The 21697-nt window shown below is 51.9% G+C and overlaps 1 protein-coding gene across 1 annotated transcript; it reads right to left on the reverse strand.

Moving 5' to 3' along the window:
• Window positions 1-3539: 3539 nt before the first annotated feature.
• IGFBPL1 (insulin like growth factor binding protein like 1) lies at window positions 3540-20862 on the reverse strand. Its single transcript, XM_038553291.1, has 5 exons — window positions 20418-20862; window positions 11615-11724; window positions 10843-10959; window positions 8382-8540; window positions 3540-5849 (listed from the first exon to the last, which is right to left on the reverse strand). Exons 1-4 carry the CDS (start codon window positions 20860-20862, stop codon window positions 8391-8393), a joined length of 822 nt encoding a protein of 273 aa, XP_038409219.1. The 3' UTR covers window positions 3540-5849; window positions 8382-8390.
• Window positions 20863-21697: the final 835 nt, after the last annotated feature.

Here is a 21697-nt window from a genome sequence, read left to right on the forward strand (position 1 = left end):
GTGACATGATCTGACACATTTTAAAAGGATCACTGGAGCTGCCTTGTTGACGGCAAATTGCAGGGATGACAACATAGCTCCATTCTGATGAGAGTGCATGGAGAATGAGAACTCCATAAAGGATGCCAAGGAGAAGCAGCTGAGAAGCCAAGAAGGAAGACCTGAGAGAGCGAAGTCAAGAAGCCTAGGAAGGCAGGAGTTTGCAAAAGGAGGGAGCCATAGGCAGAGTCAAGTGGTTCCGAGAAGTCAGGTAAGAGGACTGGGAAGCGTCCCCTGGCTGAAGCCCTGGGTCCCTGGAGACTTGGAAAGGGCAGTTCGTGTGGAAGGGTAGGGACAGAAGCCAGACCACTGTAGGTTGAGAGCACCACTAAATGCCCCTAAGCCCCAAAGGTCTGTACATTGATCCCAGAGTTGGAAGACCTTGGAAGGAAAGCAAGAAGGCACATTATGAGGGCCTCGGAGAGCCTCTGGTCTTCCCACTCACTTAAGCAGAGGGGTGGACCGAGTAACCAGTGCTAGACCACAGGGCTCTGCGGTGCTGAGTGTGGCCTGGATACAGGTCTCCTGGCCCCCAGCCATGTACTCTTCCCACGTGTCCCAGTGTGACACGAGTGCCACAACAAACAAGCCCCCAAGTCGAGGGGGTCAAAGCAACAACTGTTTATTTCTTGCTTAATCTTGGTTAAGCAATTAACCAATGGTCAATCAGGGTTAATGATTAATCATGGCCAATTGGTTAATTTCTTACACTAATCTAGTGCAGGTGCCTAGTTAATTGGCACTTGTCTTCCACATGGAGATTCAGAAGCACAGGTTCCTTGCAGCTGGTGGCTCCCGTCAACAATGGTTCTTAACCATTTTTATGTCCTATATTCCTTTGGGAAGCTAATGAAAGCTACTAGAAAAAACTGCACCTATGCGCATCCACACAAAATTTTGCACACTTTCAAGGGGCTCATAGACCCCATGAAACCATCTATAGAATCCCTAGGGGTCCACAGACCCAAGTGAAAACCCTTGTGTGGGGCCTCAGAGACCTCCCTGTCAGGTGGTAATGGGGACGAAAGTGTGAAAGAGGTCCACCTACTTTTTTTTTTTTTTTAAATTTTAGTTTTTTGAGAAAGAGAGAATGTGTGTGAGCAAAGAAGAGAGAGCAAAGAGGGAGAGAGAGACTCTCAAGTGGACTCCCCATGGAGGGCAGGGCCTGTCTTGGGGCTCGATCTCATGACCCTGAGATCATGGCCTGAGCCCAAATCAAGGGTTGGATGTTTAACTGAGCCACCGAGATGCCCCTCACTTACTGTTTAAAGCCCTGGCTTCCATTCAGTCCGCTGGCCAAAGTGACCTGACCCAACTGAGGTGCTGGGGGAGGCAGGGAGCTGTAGTTACAGGGACCCGCTGGCACCGTGGAGAGGGCCACGACGTGCAGCGGGCAGCTCGCCCTGACACATCGCGCCATCAGGCGGGTCTGCACGAGGATTACGGTGTTCCTCACATACATAGTTTTAGACTTTAGTCCTTTCATGGACCATTCGCTCACTCCCTTCCAGCCTCGCTCCTGCTCTTCCTTCCTCCTTACTTCTTTGCCCTCTAAAGTCAGCCCAATTTCTGAGAGCCCTGCTGAAGGCCTGGCTCCCCCGGATGCTTTCTCTGGCTGTTTTAATCTGCCATCTCTGGCCCCTTGGGGCTCATAATGCCCACCTTTCATTTAGTGTTGTTCTGTGATGGCTCTTTTTTGTTAGCATATAATGAAAAAGGTCTGATTTTTTTTTAAAGATATTTATTTATTTGAGAGAGAGAGAGAGAGCACAAGCAGGGGGAGAGGCAGAGAGAGGGAGACAAACAGGCTCCCCACTCAGGAGAACTGGACACAGGGCTCGATCCCAAGACCCTGGGACCATGACCTGAGCTGAAGGCAGACGCTCAATTGACTGAGCCACTCTGGCGCCCCTGGGTCTGATGTTTTGGTCCTACTGGACTGTGTCTTCCACAGACCCCCAGCATGTCTGCTCTGTGTTCCTGTGCCCCTGCCACCAGGCACACTGTCCTCAGCCTCTGGACGCAGTCGCGCCTGAACTCAGAGGTAGCCCGGACTCATAAAGTCCACACTCCAGAGGACAGAGGCCAGTCCCACCCTGCCAAGGCTGGGTAACCACGCTCTCCGGTCCTGCCCTGGGTGACAGGCTCCACGTCTCAACGTCATTATTCAGCTCCAGACACCAGGCCACTTTAGCCTCCCTCAATTAATTAAAATATCACATAATAAAAATTCTCTGATTTAATGTTCAGGAGACCCTGGCAAAGGCTGGGAACGAGGAAATTCATTAGAGGGGACTGTTCACTGTCGATTGATTTGCTCGTTCTTATTAAATTTTCCTGTGTCATCCATCCCTGGGGGAGAAGGGAGGGCAATGTTTTTTAAAGACATAGAATTAATTTTATCATAAAATTCGAAGGAAAAAAAATCCATTTTGACTAAAAATCAGGCTTTTTGTATAAGGTGGGAAGTGGGTACATTTGGGATTGAACATTGTCTTTCGAATGATCTCCCTTAAGCCCAGTTATAACTCATTTAGCAATAGGAGACTGAGATTCAGGCTGCCCACCTCCTGCAGCTTCAGGTCCAACCTCCTTGGATGGCAGTGAGGGGTGTGGCTGAAAACCACTGTCCCCCACCTGCCACTACAGCTCCAGGCATCTACCGCAGGTCAACACTCCCCTTCACAAGCTACCCTTCACTTCTCCACCCCTGCTCCTTTCACATGCTCTTGCCCTAGCTCAGAGTTCCCCATACCTACTCCAATCCCCAGCTCAGATGCCTCCTCTTCCAGGAAGTCTTCTCTAACTTCCCTCTGAGCTGATCACAAAGCAGACACTTTGTGCTGCCTGGCAGGACTGTAACCTCATCCCACCCCTCCCCACTTGAGTCTCATCTGAGGGCCCAGTTCCCACCCACCGTTTTTTTTTTTTTTTTAAACAACAACATTTTATTTATTTATTCGTGAGAAACACACACAGAGACAGAGAGAGAGGCAGAGACCTAGGCAGTGGGAGAAGCAGGCTCCATGCCGGGAGCCCGATGTGGGACTCGATCCCAGGACTCCGGTATCACTCTCTGAGCCAAAGGCAGACGCTCAACCACTGAGCCACCCAGGCGTCCCGCCACCCATCTTCATATTGCCAGTGTCTGCATCCTTCTGGCCTCTTGAAAACACCACCCTGTGTGCAAGTGGGAGATGAAAGAGGGCACAGGTCTCTGAGTGACTGAAATACTAGGATGAGTATCCAGTGGGAGATACAAGTTCTGAGGGAGTTAGAAGGATCAGGTCGGCAGGAGGCAATTAGCACTAGTTAAACACTGTGAGCAAGGCTTCCAGGTGGGGCTGTGACCAGAGCCCAGGTGTGAGGGGAGAGGAGGATTCGGATCAAAGCTGATGTGGGCAAGAAAAGGGCAAGGGGTGTCAGGGGCGTTGGAGACGTATCTGAGGGACCTGCTCCCACCCACAGTAGTATTCTAAGAACAGAGAGACCACCAAGACTGTCCTTAAAAACATTTATTTTCAGGTGCAGGGGTCATGTGACATCATACCATTTATAAAAACAGAGCAGAAGACACAGGCTCTGGGGGCATCATGTTTCTGAAGGGCAACAGCCATAGGACAGTCCTCTCGGCCTTGGGGACGGAGGGGGGAATGTCTCTGGACTCTCCTAGTTGAAAAGTCATTAGGTTGGAACCATCCTGTTAATCTGTCTTTTTGGTTTTGGTGAAAATTTCAGAGAGTGCTAGATGATCACTATTATTTTGCACATCATTACAACATTCACCCAGCCTCCTGCGGTTTTGATGTTTAGCTCTGCCAACCAAGCGTTCCGTCTGCCCCCCTGCTCTTGGCATCTAGACCCAGCTATCCAACTGTGACTGGGCAAATGGGAGGGGAGTCAAGCGATCTCACTGAATGCATTTATCAGCAGATGTGCGATTGTTCTAGTACCTTCTCCAGGGCCAAAGCATCCGTACTTCTCCTGACAGTTTCGCTAAGTGCCTTACCAATTCTTCTCACTATTCAAATCACAGAAGACTTAGCTGCAGACCTTGGATAAGAAACCCCCAAGGTGGGGTGGGGAGAGAGGAGGGGGTGCAGAGTAGGGGGGATGTGAGCGGGTTCCCCTGCAGCCCCGACCTCCAACAGACACGCACAGCTTCCAGTTAATCTGTTTCAGCTCTGATCTTATTCAAAGAAAGGGGTTCTGATGTTTTAAAGTTTGCAAACCACCCATCTAGTGTCATTTCCTTCTTATTGAAATGAGGAAACCCGGGTCCAGAAGGTGAAGGGGACTTGCTTGCAGTTGGGCAGCAAGCCAGGGATGAATTCCCAAATGGACCTCATGTTTCTGGATTCCCAGGCCATGCTCCTGCCATGTAGTACATCAGGGTGATGCCACCCCAGTGTTTCAGAGATGGAATGGCCAGGCTCAAAGACAAAAAACTTAATTCCAATTCCAAAAAGGATTCCAGAATGTAATGCCCAGCGGGAGTGGCATGGGAGTGTGCTATAAAAGCTGAGCGGGACGGTGCTAAGAATCCCTGGAACCCCCAGAACCTTCCATTATGTAGCTATGAGAAGCAGCACCATGGCAGGGGAGGGGGCCCAGGAGGGCCAAGTGCCCAGAGTTCTGGTCCTTCTCTGAGGCCTTCAGTCCTTAGGTCGGTACCTCCCTCTCTGAGCCTGGTTCCTTCATCTGCAAAGAGGGGGCGGGGGCCCTGCCTGCCGTCCTGGAGATGGAGGGACCACAGACAGAGAAGCGCTCAGGAGCTTGAAGGACTAGACACAAGGGAGATCCCAGTCCTGACTTAAAAAAATTTTGATCACCTAAGGGATCTATTTTTTTACCCACATATTAAATACTCTTCCCATTAAAAAAAGAAAGAAAGAAAAGAAAGGAAAAGAAAATAAAGGAAAAGTAAGAAAGCAAGCCAGCCCGCCTTATTCCTAGGTAAGGTGAAAACATCTCCAAGTAAAATTATTTTGTTACACTATAATCCCAGAGAAAGAAGCATCTGACCCTGTTTCCTCCATTTGATGTCCAGAAGCCACTGCCACCTGGTTAGAAAGTGCTGGGCTTGTTGACAAGGGGACATCTTGGTCCCCAAACATCCAGCCAAGGGGCTCCCGAGTTAGGGAACGTGTCCTACCCAGGGCTCCATCTCTTTAAGGCGGGAAATGGCAGGAAAGGGAGCGCTGAGGCCAGCTCCACAGCCTTGCAGCTGTTTTTTGAGGGACTGCCACATAAAAGGAATGCTAAGACTCTGCCTCTTGTATTTTTCCACAGGACCATTTCACTAGAATGACACGGCTCGAAGGGACCCAGGAACATTTAGTCCAAACACCAGGTTCCCAGGTGAAGAAGAAAAGGCCCAGAGAGGGAAAGGGCCTGTCCAGGCCACACAGCATGTCAGAGAAAGGCAGAGGACAGTACCCTACCCCCTCCTCCTACAACTCACGCTAATCAGTCACGGACAAATGAAGTAAAGACTCATGGATGACACAGGCCTGGTCCCAGCCCTTTAGAATTACGAATATACCACCAGGTGACCTTCCCTGGGAGGGATTAGTTACAAAAGAATTCTCACAGAGCAATTCATTTCAAAAGTATAAAAAAGCCACATGCAGTCTGGTTTCCCAATGCCTGTCCTGCTAAAAACTACATCTGCATACGAATCTAGTTGGCATCTAGTTTGTAAAAACATATAAAAGGGTCATCTACAAACACAGGTTTCTCCAAATCTTCACAAAGAAAACGATCCATGACGACTTTTCCAATATCCTGTCATCAATGTTTCTAAGACCCTGGAAGGAAAGAGAGAAAAGCATGAGATGAAAGAAGCTGCTTTGTCATAATCAACTACGTGGTAAATGGAAGTGGGGGAAATGATCCTGAACTCTAAATCATCCTGGCAAGGGGTAGTGCTGGTGAGGACCAGAGGGGCACTGGGGGCATGCAAAAGTGCACGTGGGAAAAAAAAAAAAAAAAAAAAAAAAAAAAAAAAAAAAAAAAAAAAGTGCACGTGGACCACTGGGTGGACATTGCAGGGAGGCAGGATCCAGCTGAACACAAGGAAGAACTTTCAACTACTGGAAAATCCAAAGATGGATGTCAGTGGTAGTGAGCTCCAGATTACTGGAGGTATGTAAGCAAGAGCTGGCCAGTACTGCATGTTGCAGGGGAAAATGAAGAACTGCGTGGCGATGGTCTTAAAGTTTCATGGTGCTTTGTAGCTCCCTTTTGAAAACTCATCTGTAATAGACTACATTCATAGCCTGGTACCATGGTGTGTGTGTGTTTTTGAAAAATATATACATTAAAAATTGTATATATATTTAAAACATGAAATATATAGAGAGGCACACACACAGATGTACACACATATATATGCATACGAGTCCTGACATGCGACATAATAACATATAACAACAGGCATCCATAGAAAACAAAGATCCATCTCCTGCCTGAATTCCTACTTGACGATTTCCCACCTTCTATTTCCCTCCCGTTTCCAGCAGCTCTAACTACTTCATCCACCACCACTTCCTTGATGCCACTCACCCCTGCTCTCCCGGGTTCTTTTTTTTTTTTTTAAGATTTTACTTATTTATGAGAGACAGAGAGAAAGAGAGAGAGAGAGGCAGAGACATGGGCAGAGGGAGAAGCAGGCTCCATGCAGGGAGCCCGATGCGGGACTCGATCGTGGGTCTCCAGGATTATACCCTGGGCCGAAGGCAGGCGTTAAACCACTGACCCACCCAGGGATCCCCTTGTGATTTTGTTCTACCTGGTTCTAAGCCGATTCTCTCGCCTCAAACTCGTGCACGCCCCTCGCTTCCTTAACACTGCACTTCTTGTATCTTAGTGACGTTCACTGTTTTGCTTTTCTGTGCAACCCTGCAGACCCGATGTACTGCCTGTGCACAGAAGGTACAACCCGACAGTGGCTAAATATGAAAGAATATGGATGACAAGCACAGCAAAGTCCTGCGTGCCTGGCCCCGGGGCTCCTGTTGACAGGAGCAGGGTCCTCTACCCCACCGATGCTGGGCGTGGCTGGACGTAAGCAGACGTGACATATGCCACATCCGAGCAGAATCTTTATTTATTTATTTTTTAATTTTATATTTATTCATGAGAGACAGAGACAGAGAGAGAGAGAGAGAGAGAGAGAGAGAGGCAGAGACACAGGCAGAGGGAGAAGCAGGCTCCTTGCAGGGAGCCCGACGTGGGACTCGATCCCGGGTCTCCAGGATCGCGCCCTGGGTTGGAGGTGGTGCTAAACCGCAGAGCCACCCAGGCTGCCCTGAGCAGAATCTTTAAATGAGATTGTGTACCTGGCTCAGTGTCTCGCACACTCCCTCCGCCACAAGAATGGACATAGTCCACGCTGGGGCTGCTCCTCCCGCTGGGTGCCAGGATGACAAGACACATGGCGCAGAGCCACAGCCAGCCGAGTGGCAGCCATGACAAGGAACGTGAGCAAGACATACACGTTGGTGGCTGTGCACCAGCGGGCTCTGGGGTTGTTATGCAGCAAAAGCCGGCTAATTAAGGGGCTGATTTCCTAGGTTCATGGCCCACCTGTCGGCAGGGGACAGACAGATGCAACCCCAGCTCTCACCCGGGGGGGGGGGCAATAAGGACTGAGAGCCCTGGGGCCAGGGGAGATGCAGATTCTCCCGGACGCGCTACTGAGCACGTACGGTTTTGAGGACAGCAGGTACAGCCTGGAGACAGCAGAGTTGCCCGCCAGCAAGAACCTGGGGACAGACAAATGACGCTCAGACTGTCTCTGCTGTGGGCACATCGTCACACTGCTCTCTGTGCAGGACTTGAAGGAAATATTCTCTTCTGCTTCAGAAACAGGAAAAAAAAAACCCAACCCTGGTCTTCCCCACCTATGGACACCCACAGAGTTCACAGCTCTTGAGTTTGCACACTGTGTGAGAAGCCCAGAGTGGTACATGTGTTGAACTAGAGTCTATCTGCTAATTGCAATATGTTCCTACTTCCGTTTGGTATTCCTCTGGTTTCCTTGATTTATATATTTTTTCCTCTTTGTTATTAGACATCTTATTTTATAGAAGAGTTTATTATTTTTAAAAAGCGTATTCATGAGAGACACACAGAGAGAGGCAGAGACACAGATAGAGGGAGAAGCAGGCTCCCTGCAGGAGTCCGATGCGGAACTTGATCCCAGGACTCAGGGGTCACGCTCTGAGCTGAAGGCGGATGCTCAACCCCTGAGCCACCCAGGTGCCTCGTTGCTGTATGCCACCTCGATCTCTTGTGACACAGGTGTATAAATACCAGAAATGACTTAGACCACGTACATTACTCCATCACATGCGGTCGTCTGGAGCTGGGAGGCGGGGCGCGTTGTATTTACTCAGATCTATAACTGTCACCGTGCCCTGGGACTGGGCCTCCCCAACTGCGTTGGCTGAATGGCACAGGTACACACCCTCGTCTTCCTTTCTCAGTGGGTTGATCTAGAAACAAAACAGGGAAGTTTCTGTAGTTACGTATGGCTTATTTAGTTCCTAATGATATGTCTGAACACTGATTTTTCAAAATCAGCTAGAGCTCGTTATTCCTCTTCTTGGCTTGGGTAACCCTAACCCTAAAGAGTTAAATTTTATTCTCTGTACCTTCTCTCTTGGGGCTCTCATTTTAATGGTTCCTTTGCATTCCCACCATTAACTGTGGGCTACCCGGCCCTTTTATTGAAGGTGATAGGTATACATCACAAGGAAAATATTGCAAGTTAAAAGAAAACTCTACTGACCAAAGAATGACTCGTAAGTGCTTTCAGTGGAGACAGCCTTACAAAATAACACGAGGGATAACATTTTCCTCTACCCTTTCATGTGATAAACAGGAATGTGCTTGATTTGAAAAAGCCATGGACCCGATGGCAGTCTAAGTGTCTGGGCCGGGTGGAGGAGTCACCAAACCTTGCAGAGATGGGAGTGAAATGAGGTGGACACTGTCCGGGAGCAGCCTGTCCTCGAGCCCCGGAAGAGCAGGCCCACACCGGCTCTCTACTCTCTTGCTTTCTCTTGGTAGAAACACCTCTGTCCACCACGGGTCACTCTGCAGACTGGGCAGGTGTTACGCACAGCACTTCGTTTTGAACTCACGCCTATCGTGGGGGAAGGGGGGGCATCATCATCCTGATATTGCAGGAGACTGGCAGGTAAGTCACAGACTACTGGGTCACAGGGCCCCTGGATCGTGTGTAGTCCAAAGCCCTCCTCGTACAATTGTGAACCTGAAGCTCAAGGGTAGAGTGACTAGCCCTACACGCATCCCTGTCCCGTCACTCCCTCACTCTTTCAAATACAGTGTGTTCCTGTGACTTAGCGAAACTGCTTGCAAGTGGCACAGGAGAGCCCGGCGGGGGTGGGCGTGGGGCACCAGTGTGCTGACTTCCCTCTTTATCAGCCACATGGTCTTGGGCGAGTGTTATTAGCCTCCTGTGGCTGCTGTAACTAATCACCACATACTTCATGGCTTAAAACAACACAAATTTATTATATTTAGTTGTTTTTTTAAAAAAATCTTATTACAGATTTTATTTATTTGTTTTTTTTAAAAGATTTTATTCATTTATTAGAGAGAGCACACATAAGCGGTGGGGAGGGGAGAGGGAGAGGCAGATTCCCCGCTAAGCAGGACCTTGGGATCGTGACCTGAGCCAAAGGCAGATGCTCAACCCTCTGAACAACCCAGGCGCCCCTCAAGATTTTATTTTTAAGCAATCTCTTTGCTCAATGTGAGGCTTGAGCTCGCAACCCCAAGAGATGGAGAGTCACACACTCCACCAATTGAGCCAGCCAGGAGCTCCTATATTTAGTTCTTGAGGATAGAAGGTATCACCAGAGCTGCCTTCTTCCAAGGAGTTCTAGGGGAAAATCCATTTCTTGCCTTTCCCATCCTAGAGGTTGCCGGCATTCCTTGGCTTATGGCTCTCCTCTTCCATCTCTGAAGCAGGAGATGGTGGCTCACATCTCCCCTATGCTGGCATCACTCTGGCTCCTTCCCTCCTGCCTCCCTCTTCAGCATTTATTTTTATTATTATTATTTTTTACAATTTTATTTATTTATTCATGAGAGACACACAGAGGCAGAGACATAGGCAGAGGGAGAAGCAGCCTCCATGCTGGGAGCCTGATGTGGGACTCGATCCCAGCATTCTGGGATCACGCTCTAAGCCAAAGGCAGACGTTCAACCACTGAGCTGCCCAGGCATCCCCCTCTTCAGCATTTAAAGGGCTCTTGTGATTATACTGGGCCCACCCAGATCATCCAGGATAACTCCCTTATTAAAGTTGGGTCATGAACACCCTTAATTCCATCTGCAACCTTAAGCCCCTCTTGCATATAACAGATCCTCAGATTCTGGGGACTGGGACGTGGACAGCTTTCCGGGGCCATAATTCTGAATACCACTGAAGGTCACTTATGTTCTCAGGGGTTAAACTTCCCTCACAGTTATCGCAAGTTCCAACGAGAAAATGATAAGAACAGCTCTGAGGGGACGCCTGGGTGGCTCAGCGGTTGACGATCTGCCTTTGGCTCAGGTCATGATCCTGGGGTCCTGGGATCGGGTTCCACAACCGGCTCCCTGCTATCCCTCTGCCTATGTTTCTGTATCTCTCATGAATAAATGAATAAAAATCTTTAAAAAAAAACAGCTTTGAAATGTGTAATGTGCTATAGAAATATAAGCAGTACTTTATAAGGGCCAGTCAATAATAGCCAGTAATCCTAAACAAATGAGATACTCACCAAAATCCAGGCTGTGGCCTCGTGGTCAGAAGGGCCCCCTCGCACCTGCACAGCTATATTGACATGGTCCCCAGGCAGGTCCTCCAGCACCCGGGTACCCTCAGGAGACTGTGTGACCTGCAGAGGACAGAAAAACCACGGGTGGTTTAGAAAAAGCATCCTTACTGTCTGACTCAAAGGCCATATCCTAGCACCTCTTATTCCTAGTAAAAATACGTCAGTGGCTTTATAAACCTAAGTGCCTGTGCAGACAGCGCCCCCTGCTGGACAGTAACGACGCCGACACCACCGTTACCCCACAGAAGTGGTTCCGAGTTTCGTGACCCTTCCGGGGCTGTTGAGCTGGGTGCACAAGCTATGCTATGACCCACGCCAGTCTCTCAAAAATTGATCTGCAGGAAGATCTAGTTTTGGAATAGGATTTGGAGAGTCTTTCTAAAACCCAGATCCCGTGAAGTAGGCTCTAACTTCATTCCAGTGCATCTAGGCTAGATAAAAGGCGAACTTTCTGGATAGCTGAGGGGCCGAGGGAGCAAATGGCACAAGGAAAAGCTGGCTACTCCCCCTCTCTGGGGAGAGCTCCGGGGTAAAAGTTCTGAGGCATATACACTTGGAGGTAGAAGAGTGACATGTACGGTATCTTTTTTTAAACCATCCATTCCACAGATACAGACATACAAGTACACAGATCTCTCTCTCTCTCTCTCTCATACACACACACACACACATGCACACACACACACACACACACAGAATTCTTGGACATAAATACCTTCCTCCACGTGATGACAGGGGTGGGCACAGCCCTCACCTCACAGGACAGGTACACCTGTGCCCCGGTGACGTTGTGAACACTCCGGGGTGGAATGATGACCACAGGAGCTGGAGGAAGAAGACAAGGGATGACAAGGGGTCACGACCTTTACCCTGCCCGCAGCCCCACGCAAGGGGAGCGGCAGCAAGGAGCTGCCACCAAGAGCTCGCTCGCAGGCGAATCCCGGTTCCCTCAGACCTGGAGGGCCGCCTCCGTGCTTCCTCGCCCATCGCCTTTGTTCTACCAACAGCAACACAGGGATCTGGAGAGGAAAGGCGACTTCCCAAATCCGCCACCAGAGCTTGGGGCTCGCCACCCCCGTGCCCAGGGCCCCTTCCGGGACCCGGCTGCCATCTGCTCACGGAGGGGCTGCTGTCACCTCACCGACGCCAAGCCTTCTAACAGATGGGCTTCTCTCCTTGCACGTGGAGGGCGGTTCAAAGACTAGGCCGAGGGAACAGCTGCACTCCCGAGCTGAGACCCCCTGCGGGCCCTTCCAGACGCTCGTTTGCATATCACAGACTCCAGACTCCACGGGCCTCCCCTCCCCACAGCCTCCTGGCCTCCTGGGGCAGAGCTCAGGCACCGAAGCCCCTGCACAGGGTCTGAGGACACCCCGAGAGGGGCGACCTCCCGGGAACACCCTACCCAGGCAGTGCCACTCTAGGCTGCCAGAACATTACAGGAAAGGCGGGGGGAGTGCTGGCTGGCTGGGCCCGAGGCCATGGGGTATCCGAGTCGGAAGTACTTAGCTGGCACTCCACACTGCCCTCCTCTCAGGGCCCTCCACGTGCTCTGCTCGCAATGGCGCTAAAAGAATCAAGTCCGGCCACCTCAGCTTCCAGGCCCTGCACCCAGGCCCTCGACGGACCTGCCCGCACTGCCTGCCTCCCCTTTGCTTGGCATGCATGACCCGCCAAGTCCATAGGGGACAGCTCCCCATCCCGCAGGACCTGGAGGGTGTGTGTCTGAGTCCAGGACCAGGGTGTCTGCACCCCTCTGACCTGCTGGATGACAGCCGGCAGGCAGTCCAGGTGCTTCCCCTGGCCTCACCTGGCCTTGACAGCAGCGGGACTCACCCCTGCATCCGGCCCAGCAGCGTCTCGGACAAGATGCAGTGCAGAGGCCCAGTGAGGACAATGCTCCCTGCTAGGGCTGTTGAGCTGATCTTACCCTGGGATGAGTGTGAGAGTAGTGGTTTAAGTTACCAGGACATATAAGTGGGCATCAGGAGCAGGTCTGGTAAACAGAGGACTGGATGAAGAAACACATGGCAAAGAAGGAGCAAACAAACTGCAGGGTTTATGCTCCCGGGGCTTTGCCTTGTGACTCATGTGTTCTCCTGGAGAGGGACGGGGCCCTCGCCTGTCTGGGTGCAGCTGCAATAAAAAAGGAGAGCCAGGGGAGGGAAGAAGGCCGCAGGAGGAGGGGGAGGGCCAGAAGTGAAAGGGCACAGAAATAAGACTGGTCTGGCCCCTGCACACAGACTTGTCAAGCTGGTACCAAAAAAAAAAAAAAAACCTCCGGAAAATTGTCTTAGAACCAGAGTTTCAAACCGGAGGGCCCCAACTCCCCCAAGATCCTGTGCCTAACCATCTATGATGTGTTCAGTTTAGCATCCACTTGCATGCCTCCAGTGACAGAGAGCTCACTACCTATAGAGCCAGGCCTTTCCATCATCCTAGGAGAGCCCTGCTGGTAAGAAAGTTTGTCTTCACCTGGAGCTAAAACTCACCTGCTTGTAAATCCCACATGTTGATCGTAGGGCTGCTTCACTGGAGCCCTATAGCTTCCTGGGTGCCCCATGGGCCTCTGTGGAATACAGACACTAACATCCCTACCCCCTCCCCCACTGCTTTCTCCTCCCTCAGCCTCATCAGCCCGCTTCCTCAGTTGTGCCCATTTGATTGCTTTCCAAGCACCATGGCTCTACCCACAACGCTGAGTGCAGCCAAAGTGCCCTTGTTGAACCAAGGTCCTAGGCTTCTAACATTGTTAGAAGCATCTCAGCCACCTGCAAACTGCCACAAAGAACCACAACACCCCTCCTCTCCAGCAGGGGCCCCATCTGCAACATGACAAAGAGAGTCTAATTTATCCGCACCCTCCCACCAACATCCCCTCCCCTGGAGCCCAACACTCCTCAAATAGCTCGCTGGGGGAACAATCAGAACCGTATCTTATTCCAAAGCCCTCAATGGATTCCAAAGGGACACTCAATCAACATGTTTTACTTTCATTCATGTAAAGTCATAAATTTTAAATGAGATTTCATCAATCTCTCTCATGCCTAAACGAATAAACCAGTAAATCACATTTCAACGTTCTCTTGCCTCAAATTTTCCCTCTCCCTCTTTTGAAGACTGTCGTGGAAACAGTGTCTTTGCTACTGATCTTGTGGCAGAAAATATCACTTCCTTGACAAAGGAGTCCCCGGCTTTTGATGATAAAGTAAGGTTCACATTTTTATTTATTTTAAAATTTACATACAGCACATTTAATCCTTGTGAAGTGCAACTCTCGAGTTTTGACAAATGCCTATGGTAGTGTAACCACCACCACAACCAAGATTTAGAAGAGTCCAGTTACTGCAAAAAATTCCCTCATGTTGCTCTTTGTCACGGAATCTGGTTTTAATATTAACCTATCTGATTTTTAATTTAAAATATTTTTATCCATCATAGCTTCTCATAATCAGCCACCACCATCATCATAGTAATAATGGTAATAATGCCACCATCTAACTCAGAGAGCTTGCTGCGTGCTAGGCACTCTAGTCTGCTCCCAGGGATTAACTCATTCCATCTTTGCAGAAATTTCATCAGCTGTGGAGCTAGCTAGGGCTACCCAGGCTTAAATGGTTGGGTGAGACTTTGAGCCCAGGGCTCTGGTTCTGAGCTTTGCCCCACAGAGTCTTGTCCTCTACTTGGATGACACTTCCCTGTACACTACTCCTTTCATCCTTAAACCTACTCTTCTAAGCAGGTGCTTCTATCCCCATTCTACAGATGAGATAAACCAAGGCTCAGCAAGGTGAAGGGCCTGGAGGAACAGGGACTCAAACCCAGGCACCCTGATCCCATCAACTGTCCACTGAGTTTTAAAGTGAAACATATGTGGTCTGTATGGACTCCATTCCAGAATATGAAAGAGCTCCTTAGGGATGCATTGAGGATCCCTAAGACAATCCCCAGGTTCAGTGATTTGCTAGGACGACTTACAGGCCTCAGCAGTTTTACACACGGCTATGATTTGTTACAGCGAAAGGAGACAAAGCAAAGAGCAAAGGGAAAAGGAGCTCATAGGGTCAAGAGGGAAAACCCGGCATGAGCTTCCCAGAGCCTCTCCTGGTGGATCATACAGGACACAACTAATCCCCCAAAAGTGAATGGTGACAGCACGTGTGAAATGCCATCTGCCAGGGAGGCTCCCTAGAGACTCCATGCCCGGGAATTTTGTTGGGGGCAGGTCACCTGGGCACCCTCTGCTTGACCAAAATTCCAGGGCCCCAGAAGAAGAGCAGGCGTGCAGCATAAAGCGGGTTGTTTGTACGGTTTAGGCATCAGTGTGAAAATGGCAGGAACCTTCCTGAAATCCAAGTTCCCGGACACCAGCCATGGTCAACCTGACCAGAGGCCTTTCTAAGGTAAGGATAAGTCCCAGGCCTGCTCTGTTTACTCTCTTCTGCATGGTGGTGGTGGTGGTGGAAGGGGGGAAATCCCTCCAAATCACCCCCAGAGAATAGCTCTTGTGAAGACACTATTAAATGGGTGATATGTCTTTTACACTAGCAGGACATTCCCAATCCTGCTGTCGCCAAGGGCTCATTCGAGTGTGGTGCTGGGGTGCTCCTAACATCATGACTCCTACAGGCAGGATAGACCCAGGTTCAAATCCTGCCTCTGCTACACCTGCAATGCTGTGATGTGGTCTCAATTTCTTCTGTGGTGTCTACTCTCCTTCCTCTCTCCTCTCCTTCCCTCCCCCTAGGCTATTGGGAGGAAGAGCTCCAAGAACCCTTGCAAACCATAAAAGGCAACTGGACGTGGCAGGCTGTGCTGCCCCATGGGGAATCTCTTCCTCAGAAGCGTCTAGCCTGCTCCAGACAGCCTCCTGGCCTCCGGGAGAGCAGGCCTCTAGGTGGGCCCTGCCCAGAGGTTCCAGACCCCACGCCCACAGCCTTCTTTCTGGCCAGCCTGGGGCACAGCCTCTCACCTCGCGATTGCCAGGGCTGCCACACTCCTGGAAGAGCCGGCGCTTTCCTTTCTACCTGCGTTTGACGAAAGTGATGTGGATTTCAGGAGGAAGGATGGTGCCCGGTGGGCCCAGTCTGTGAATGTGCCAGCTTTGTCTCTCTAGCTCTTTCTGGCTAAATACTTGCTTCCTTCTGTCCATGCCAGCAACAGCTCTAGAAAAGCTGGGATGGCACAGATCCACCCATCAGGTAATAGAATAGTCAGCCACATGTGCACCCACAGAGGTAGCGCTGGGCATGCATAGAGGGAAACTCAAATGCCCCAGGGTCCCGGTGCCAACCATGGCAGCTTGGGCAAGTCATCAACCATTTCCTCCTTGTCTGCAAATGAAGACAGTCACTGCTACTCGAGTCTGCTCTGGGGTAAAGGGAGAGGATGGATGTGACTGAATTACTAACCATGTGGGTCTATACGAGTGAGAGGGGTCGACAGTATTTTTCTAGTGTGTGGTGATCTGTCCCCCCACACGATCAACTAGATCTGTCCTTGATGGCTAGAATGAAAGATCTTCCCAAAAGCCTCTGAGGTTCCTTTCAAGTCAATGGTGCCGAGGAAAGAAAGAATATCAAAAGTCGTCCTCCAGGACCCCATCTGCTTGTACAAAGAAGTGCACAACCAAAGAGTTTAATCATCAACGCATTGAACAGCCCTGATAATTTATGCTAATAGTCATGTTAGGATGTGGAAGGAGAAACAGCTTAATCCGGCTCCCCGCAGCCCGTGCCGCACACCCCCTCCCTCGGCATGAAAGGCAGTTGAGCACGAGGCCCCCGTCTTTGTCCCTCTCACAAAGTGGCGCTTGCAGCCTCTCCCGGTTACCTGGTAACACGCGTCTCGCTCAGGCTGCGATTTCTAAGTGGAGCTGGAATGTCAACGGAGGTGGATTTTCTAAGATTCAGGATCTCAAGAGCTCAGTGAAGCTTCAGGGGCCCAGGACCCTGATCCTATCTGATTTAACATTCAGAACTGGCTAGCAACCTGCTGCCCGCAGGATCCCAGTCCCCTCCCCGTGTCAGCAAATGGCCAGGGAGCACGCAGGGAACGACACAGCCTTTTAAAGTAATGACAGCAGCAACGACACCATGCCACTTTACAGCTCGGAACAAAACCACTAACTCAGTACAGAACGAAGCTTCATCCCTCAGCCTGGTGCTCAAGGCCGGCAATGCCCCTGCCCCAAACCTCTCTGGGCCTCACCCCCAGCCCCAGGCACACCCCCTCCCCTGTACCTGCCCAGCAGCCAAGGTTTGCACCCACCTAAGGACCTCCCCAGCCCCCTCTCCCCCCAAGAATTTTCTAAAAGTCCTTCAAGGTTCCTCTCAGATATTTTCCCCTCGTGAAGCTATCCCTGAAGAGAGGAGCCAGCAACAAGCCTTGAGGGAAAAGCAGAAGGTGGATCCAGACCCAGAAACTCTCAAGATTCAAGGGTAGCCAGTTTGCAGCCCCATCCTGATCAGGAGGCCAGTAGGCTAGACGTGCCTGGCTCCGTGTGAAGAGAGCCGCAAAGCCGGGCTGAGGCCCCACCTCAGCTAGGAGCTAGCCAAGGAGCTCCATGGAACTCCCTTCTGTGTGCCTCCGTTCTCCTTTCTATTAAAGAGGACTGAGGGCACCTGGGTGGCTCAGTGGTTGAGCATCCGCCTTCGGTTCAGGTCGTGATCCCGGGGTCCTGGGATCGAGTCCCACATCGGGCTCCCTGCATGGAGCCTGCTTCTCCCTCTGCCTGTGTCTCTGCCTCTCTCTCTCTCTCTGTGTATCTCTCATGAATAAATAAATAAAATCCTTAAAAAAAGAAAAGAGGAGTAAGATCTGGCCCAGGGACTGGTGTTCTGAAAACTGCGTAAGAAGAGATGCAAGAGCGATTTTCAACAGTCAAGAATTCCTCATCTAAGCAACAGGGTGAGTCTTCCTTAAATGTGTTAATCAAAGGATCGCTCTTATTGTTAGGTGTTCAGGGGGAGTTTCAGAGAAACTGAAAAAGGAAAAGGTCAGAATTTAAGCCTGCAAATGGTTTCCAGATGCCCCACAGAGGCATGTGTAAGAACCCTTCCCGCACCTTTCGGAACCTGATAAATATTTACGGGGGTCTCATGGTGCTCGCTTGTAGAACGATAGGTGAGCGCCGAGGAGGGGTGATTTTTATTAACAATATTGAAGCAGAACAGCTGCCACTATGACTCAGCCTGTTTCCCTTCCACCCGGGTCCCTAGGGGCATTGTTAAAAAGTACCCCTGCTGTGTCGTCTGAATAAAGGATGGCTTTAGGGAGGCACACAAGGAGATGCCCCCTTCACTGGCTGGGAAAGAGGTCCCTATCCACACCTTCATGCTTCACCAGGACGCGAAGGCAGGGGCCACAAGCACATTTCGGGACGAAAAGAGATGGAACAAGAGTGCCTGAGTCTGTGGCAGATGACATCGTTGCTGGTGGGGAAGGAGAGCTAAATTCTGGGGAGGCCTGATGCCTGTCACTAACGAGATCATTAAAAGCAGTTTCTGACTTTCCTTCCTTTTAGTCCCTTGAACATCTTTACTCTCGGGGCCTGTGCCCGGGGTGGGCCTCAGAGCCCATAGATCAGAGTGGAGGGGCTGTCACATTTACTTGTCATTTGGTAATTTTCAGTGAATTAGGGGTATGGGGTTTCCATCTGCCATCTGGCCGCACTCTGGTAACCATGGCAACCACCACCTGCCTGACTTAACACTATCAAGTCCTGTCCCGAAAGAGCACTACACAGGGTGTCGGGGTCCCGGATGCCCGTCAGGCTTTACTGGTCATCCTGGCTGTGTCCCCTGTGCCCCCACCCCCACCCCAGGTCTTAGTCTCCTCTGCACAATAGCAGATTTGGTCTATGTGTCTTCAGGGTGGCTCTGTCTTAGGAACAGAATATCACTCCAGGGAGATATAATCTGAGACCATCAGCACCAGCTAGATTCTGGGGACTTGGTCAGCATTTCTTGTGTCTCCAGCATGTGGAGTGAAAGTGTGGCCTGTCTGGAGACAAAGAGAACTGCCTGTGAATTAACTGCTAAGGAAAGCAGATTGTAAAAAGGAGTGATGGGAGCTAGAAGAAGGAAGGAGGCAGGACTGTTTAAATGCCACGGGGCAGAGACAAAGGTTCAAAGTGGAAGGGACCTCAACAGTGGCTCCACCGGGCTGTCGGGGCCCAGAGAGGGTCAGGGACCAGCCCAAGGTCGCTCAGGGAAACCAGCAGCAACTCGGGAAGCACCTGCCAGCTCTTTCCTCCCTTCTTTTTCCTGGAAGCCCCGGCCAGGAATAGCCAACGGTGACTCTCCTGTGCTCCGGGGCTGCTGCAGCCCCCTCAATGGGCAGCACATTGTTTTTGTGTTTCAGAGATAGGAACCTTCCCGCCCCATCCCCAACAACCCTCTGGGTCTCCTGTACTTGAGTGCACGTACCTGGAATGCTTAGGGGGTGGGAAATAATACTAAAAATTACCCAGGGCCTGGAAAAGTTGGACCCCCACCCCCAAGGCTTTCCTGTTGGAGCTAAAGTCATTACACTGATTTAGGCATTTAGGTCTAGACTTGGGTCTGGAGGCCCAGGCCAGAACCCCCAACCAAACTCCTTGGAACTTCCTGGCCTACCAGCTCACTCACCAACTCTCCACTGCCCCCTCCAGGCAGTGTAGACGGGGGCAGTTCTCCAAAACCTAATGGGCCATCAGGGTGCTTCACTGGGCATCCCTATACTGATGTTTTTCGATCTATTTTTGTTTGAGTTTTAAAAATTCCATATAGAGTTGGGCAACAATGGCACCCATAGATGACTTTACTGGGATGTTAATAAACCTTAAGTTTCTAGGTACCCAGCAATGAATATACATTTCCATTCCTTTACCCTTCAAATCATATGAGCCTTGGACCTGCGAAATCCAGATCTGGCCCTGATGGCACCATCATCTTTTCAGAGCTTAGGTCCTCAAAGGTCTTAACTGTCCTGGGTGGGAGATCCCTCAGGTCCTCCTACCAGGGTCCCAACCCTGGGGTTCTGGCCCAGTGATTCCCAAGTCCCCTGTCTGGAGTGCCTCCTCCTCCAGCATCTTCACCTTCCCTCCCTCTTCATTCATCAACCCCACCCTGCGCAGATGGGCCCAGTGCCAGTTCTGGGAACTTCCACCCAGTAGGACACCTCCTCCCCCCACTCCCAGTCAGCTGGAGGCATCCAAGGCAGGCTGCACTAACTGCAGGCCTTCCGGTAGGCAAGTACCAAAAGGGACAGCAGGCTCACCAAAATTCTGACCAGCGCAGGGGCTTGTATCTCCATGGGCCTGGCAAGGAAGGGGGCAGGATGTGGATTCCTGTCCCAAGTCTCCTGGAGCACCTGGCCAGGTAAGAAACACTGCTTCTGAAGGGAAAACCGAGGCTCTACCGATCACGGTGCGTGCAGGGCTCCTCTGTTCCACATTCCGGGGGGGGGGGGGCGGGGGGGCTGGGGTCCCTATTTCTCCCCCTGCCCCGGCACCGCGGTACGGACGCAGGACTCACCGAATTCGCAGGGGCCGTCGCGCGCCTTGTGCAGGTGGCCGGGGTGCGGGCGGGGCGCGTGCCGGGCGCGCAGGCGCAGCGCGCAGATGCTGGGGTAGGAGCGGCCGTCGGAGCCGCAGACGGCGCCGCGCTGCGCGCACACGCAGAGCCCGGTGCCCTCGGGCGCCGCCCCCGCGGCGCGGCTGGCGCACACCAGGCCGGGGCCGCAGCGCGCGCCCGCCCGCCCTCCGCAGCGCGCGCCCTCGGCGCCCAGGCAGCGCGCGCAGCAGCCGCACTCGTCGCGCGCCGCGATCCCGGGCGCCGGGCAGCTGGCGGGCGCGGGGCAGCGCTCCGGCCGGCACGGGCCGCACGCGGGGAGCCGGCCGGCCGCGCGGAGCCCCAGGCCCCGGGCCAGCGGCGGCAGCAGCAGGAGCAGCAGCGGGCCGAGCGCGGGGCGGCGAGCCATGGTCGGCTCCGGGACGGCCGCCGCGCCTCTGCCTCGCGCTGCGCTCGGCGCGCGCCGCGCCGCCACCCCGCCCGCCTCGCGGCCGCTGATTGGCCGGGCCTGCACCGCGGGGCGCCGCCGCCGGCCTCCCGGGCCGGGACCCGCGCGGCGGGGTGGGCTCGGCCGGAGCGGCGACCCGAGGCCCGCGCCCCTGGACCCGCGGGCCCTGCGGCGGGAGCTCGCCCGAGGTGGCCCGAGGTGGCCCGAGGTCGCCGCGGGAGCGCCAGGACCGGGCGTGCGGGCTGCAGGTCCGTCGACGCTCCCAACAGGATGCGCTTCGTAATTTTAGTTTGCATTTAGGAGTTTTCAAGTTTTGTGTCTTTAAAAAGGGACTATACGGTGTAACACGTCAGAGTTTTTACGAATGGGCGTAATGGTGAAAAGAGTTTCCCTTCCACCCTGTGACCCAGTGTCCCAGCCCAGCCTCGAGAGGCCACTCGTTATCAGGTTCTTGCGTGTTTGCAGAAATTTCGTATGCCCGTTAAAGCACGTATGGTCGTAAAGCCCCTCCATCTGAACACACACGGGCGCACACACAGTGGCGTGGCCTGCATGTTACTCTGCACTTGAGTTTTCCAGCCATAGTAGTTCCCGTAGTGTCCCTGCCTCTGATTGTCTCTGAAAGGGGGCTCGTACAAACAATGGAGCGTTGTTTGGTTTTCTCCCCCTGAATGCTACTAAAACCCTGATATATTTCACAGTCAAAAGTGACTTTGGTTGTGATGAGATCTGATGATCTATTTTGGATTAGCCTCAGGCTTTTAAACTTTGCATAGTGTTTAATTGCATGAAAACT

Source organism: Canis lupus, chromosome 11 (genome assembly GCF_011100685.1).
Source record: "Canis lupus familiaris isolate Mischka breed German Shepherd chromosome 11, alternate assembly UU_Cfam_GSD_1.0, whole genome shotgun sequence".
NCBI classification, from domain to species: domain Eukaryota; kingdom Metazoa; phylum Chordata; class Mammalia; order Carnivora; family Canidae; genus Canis; species Canis lupus.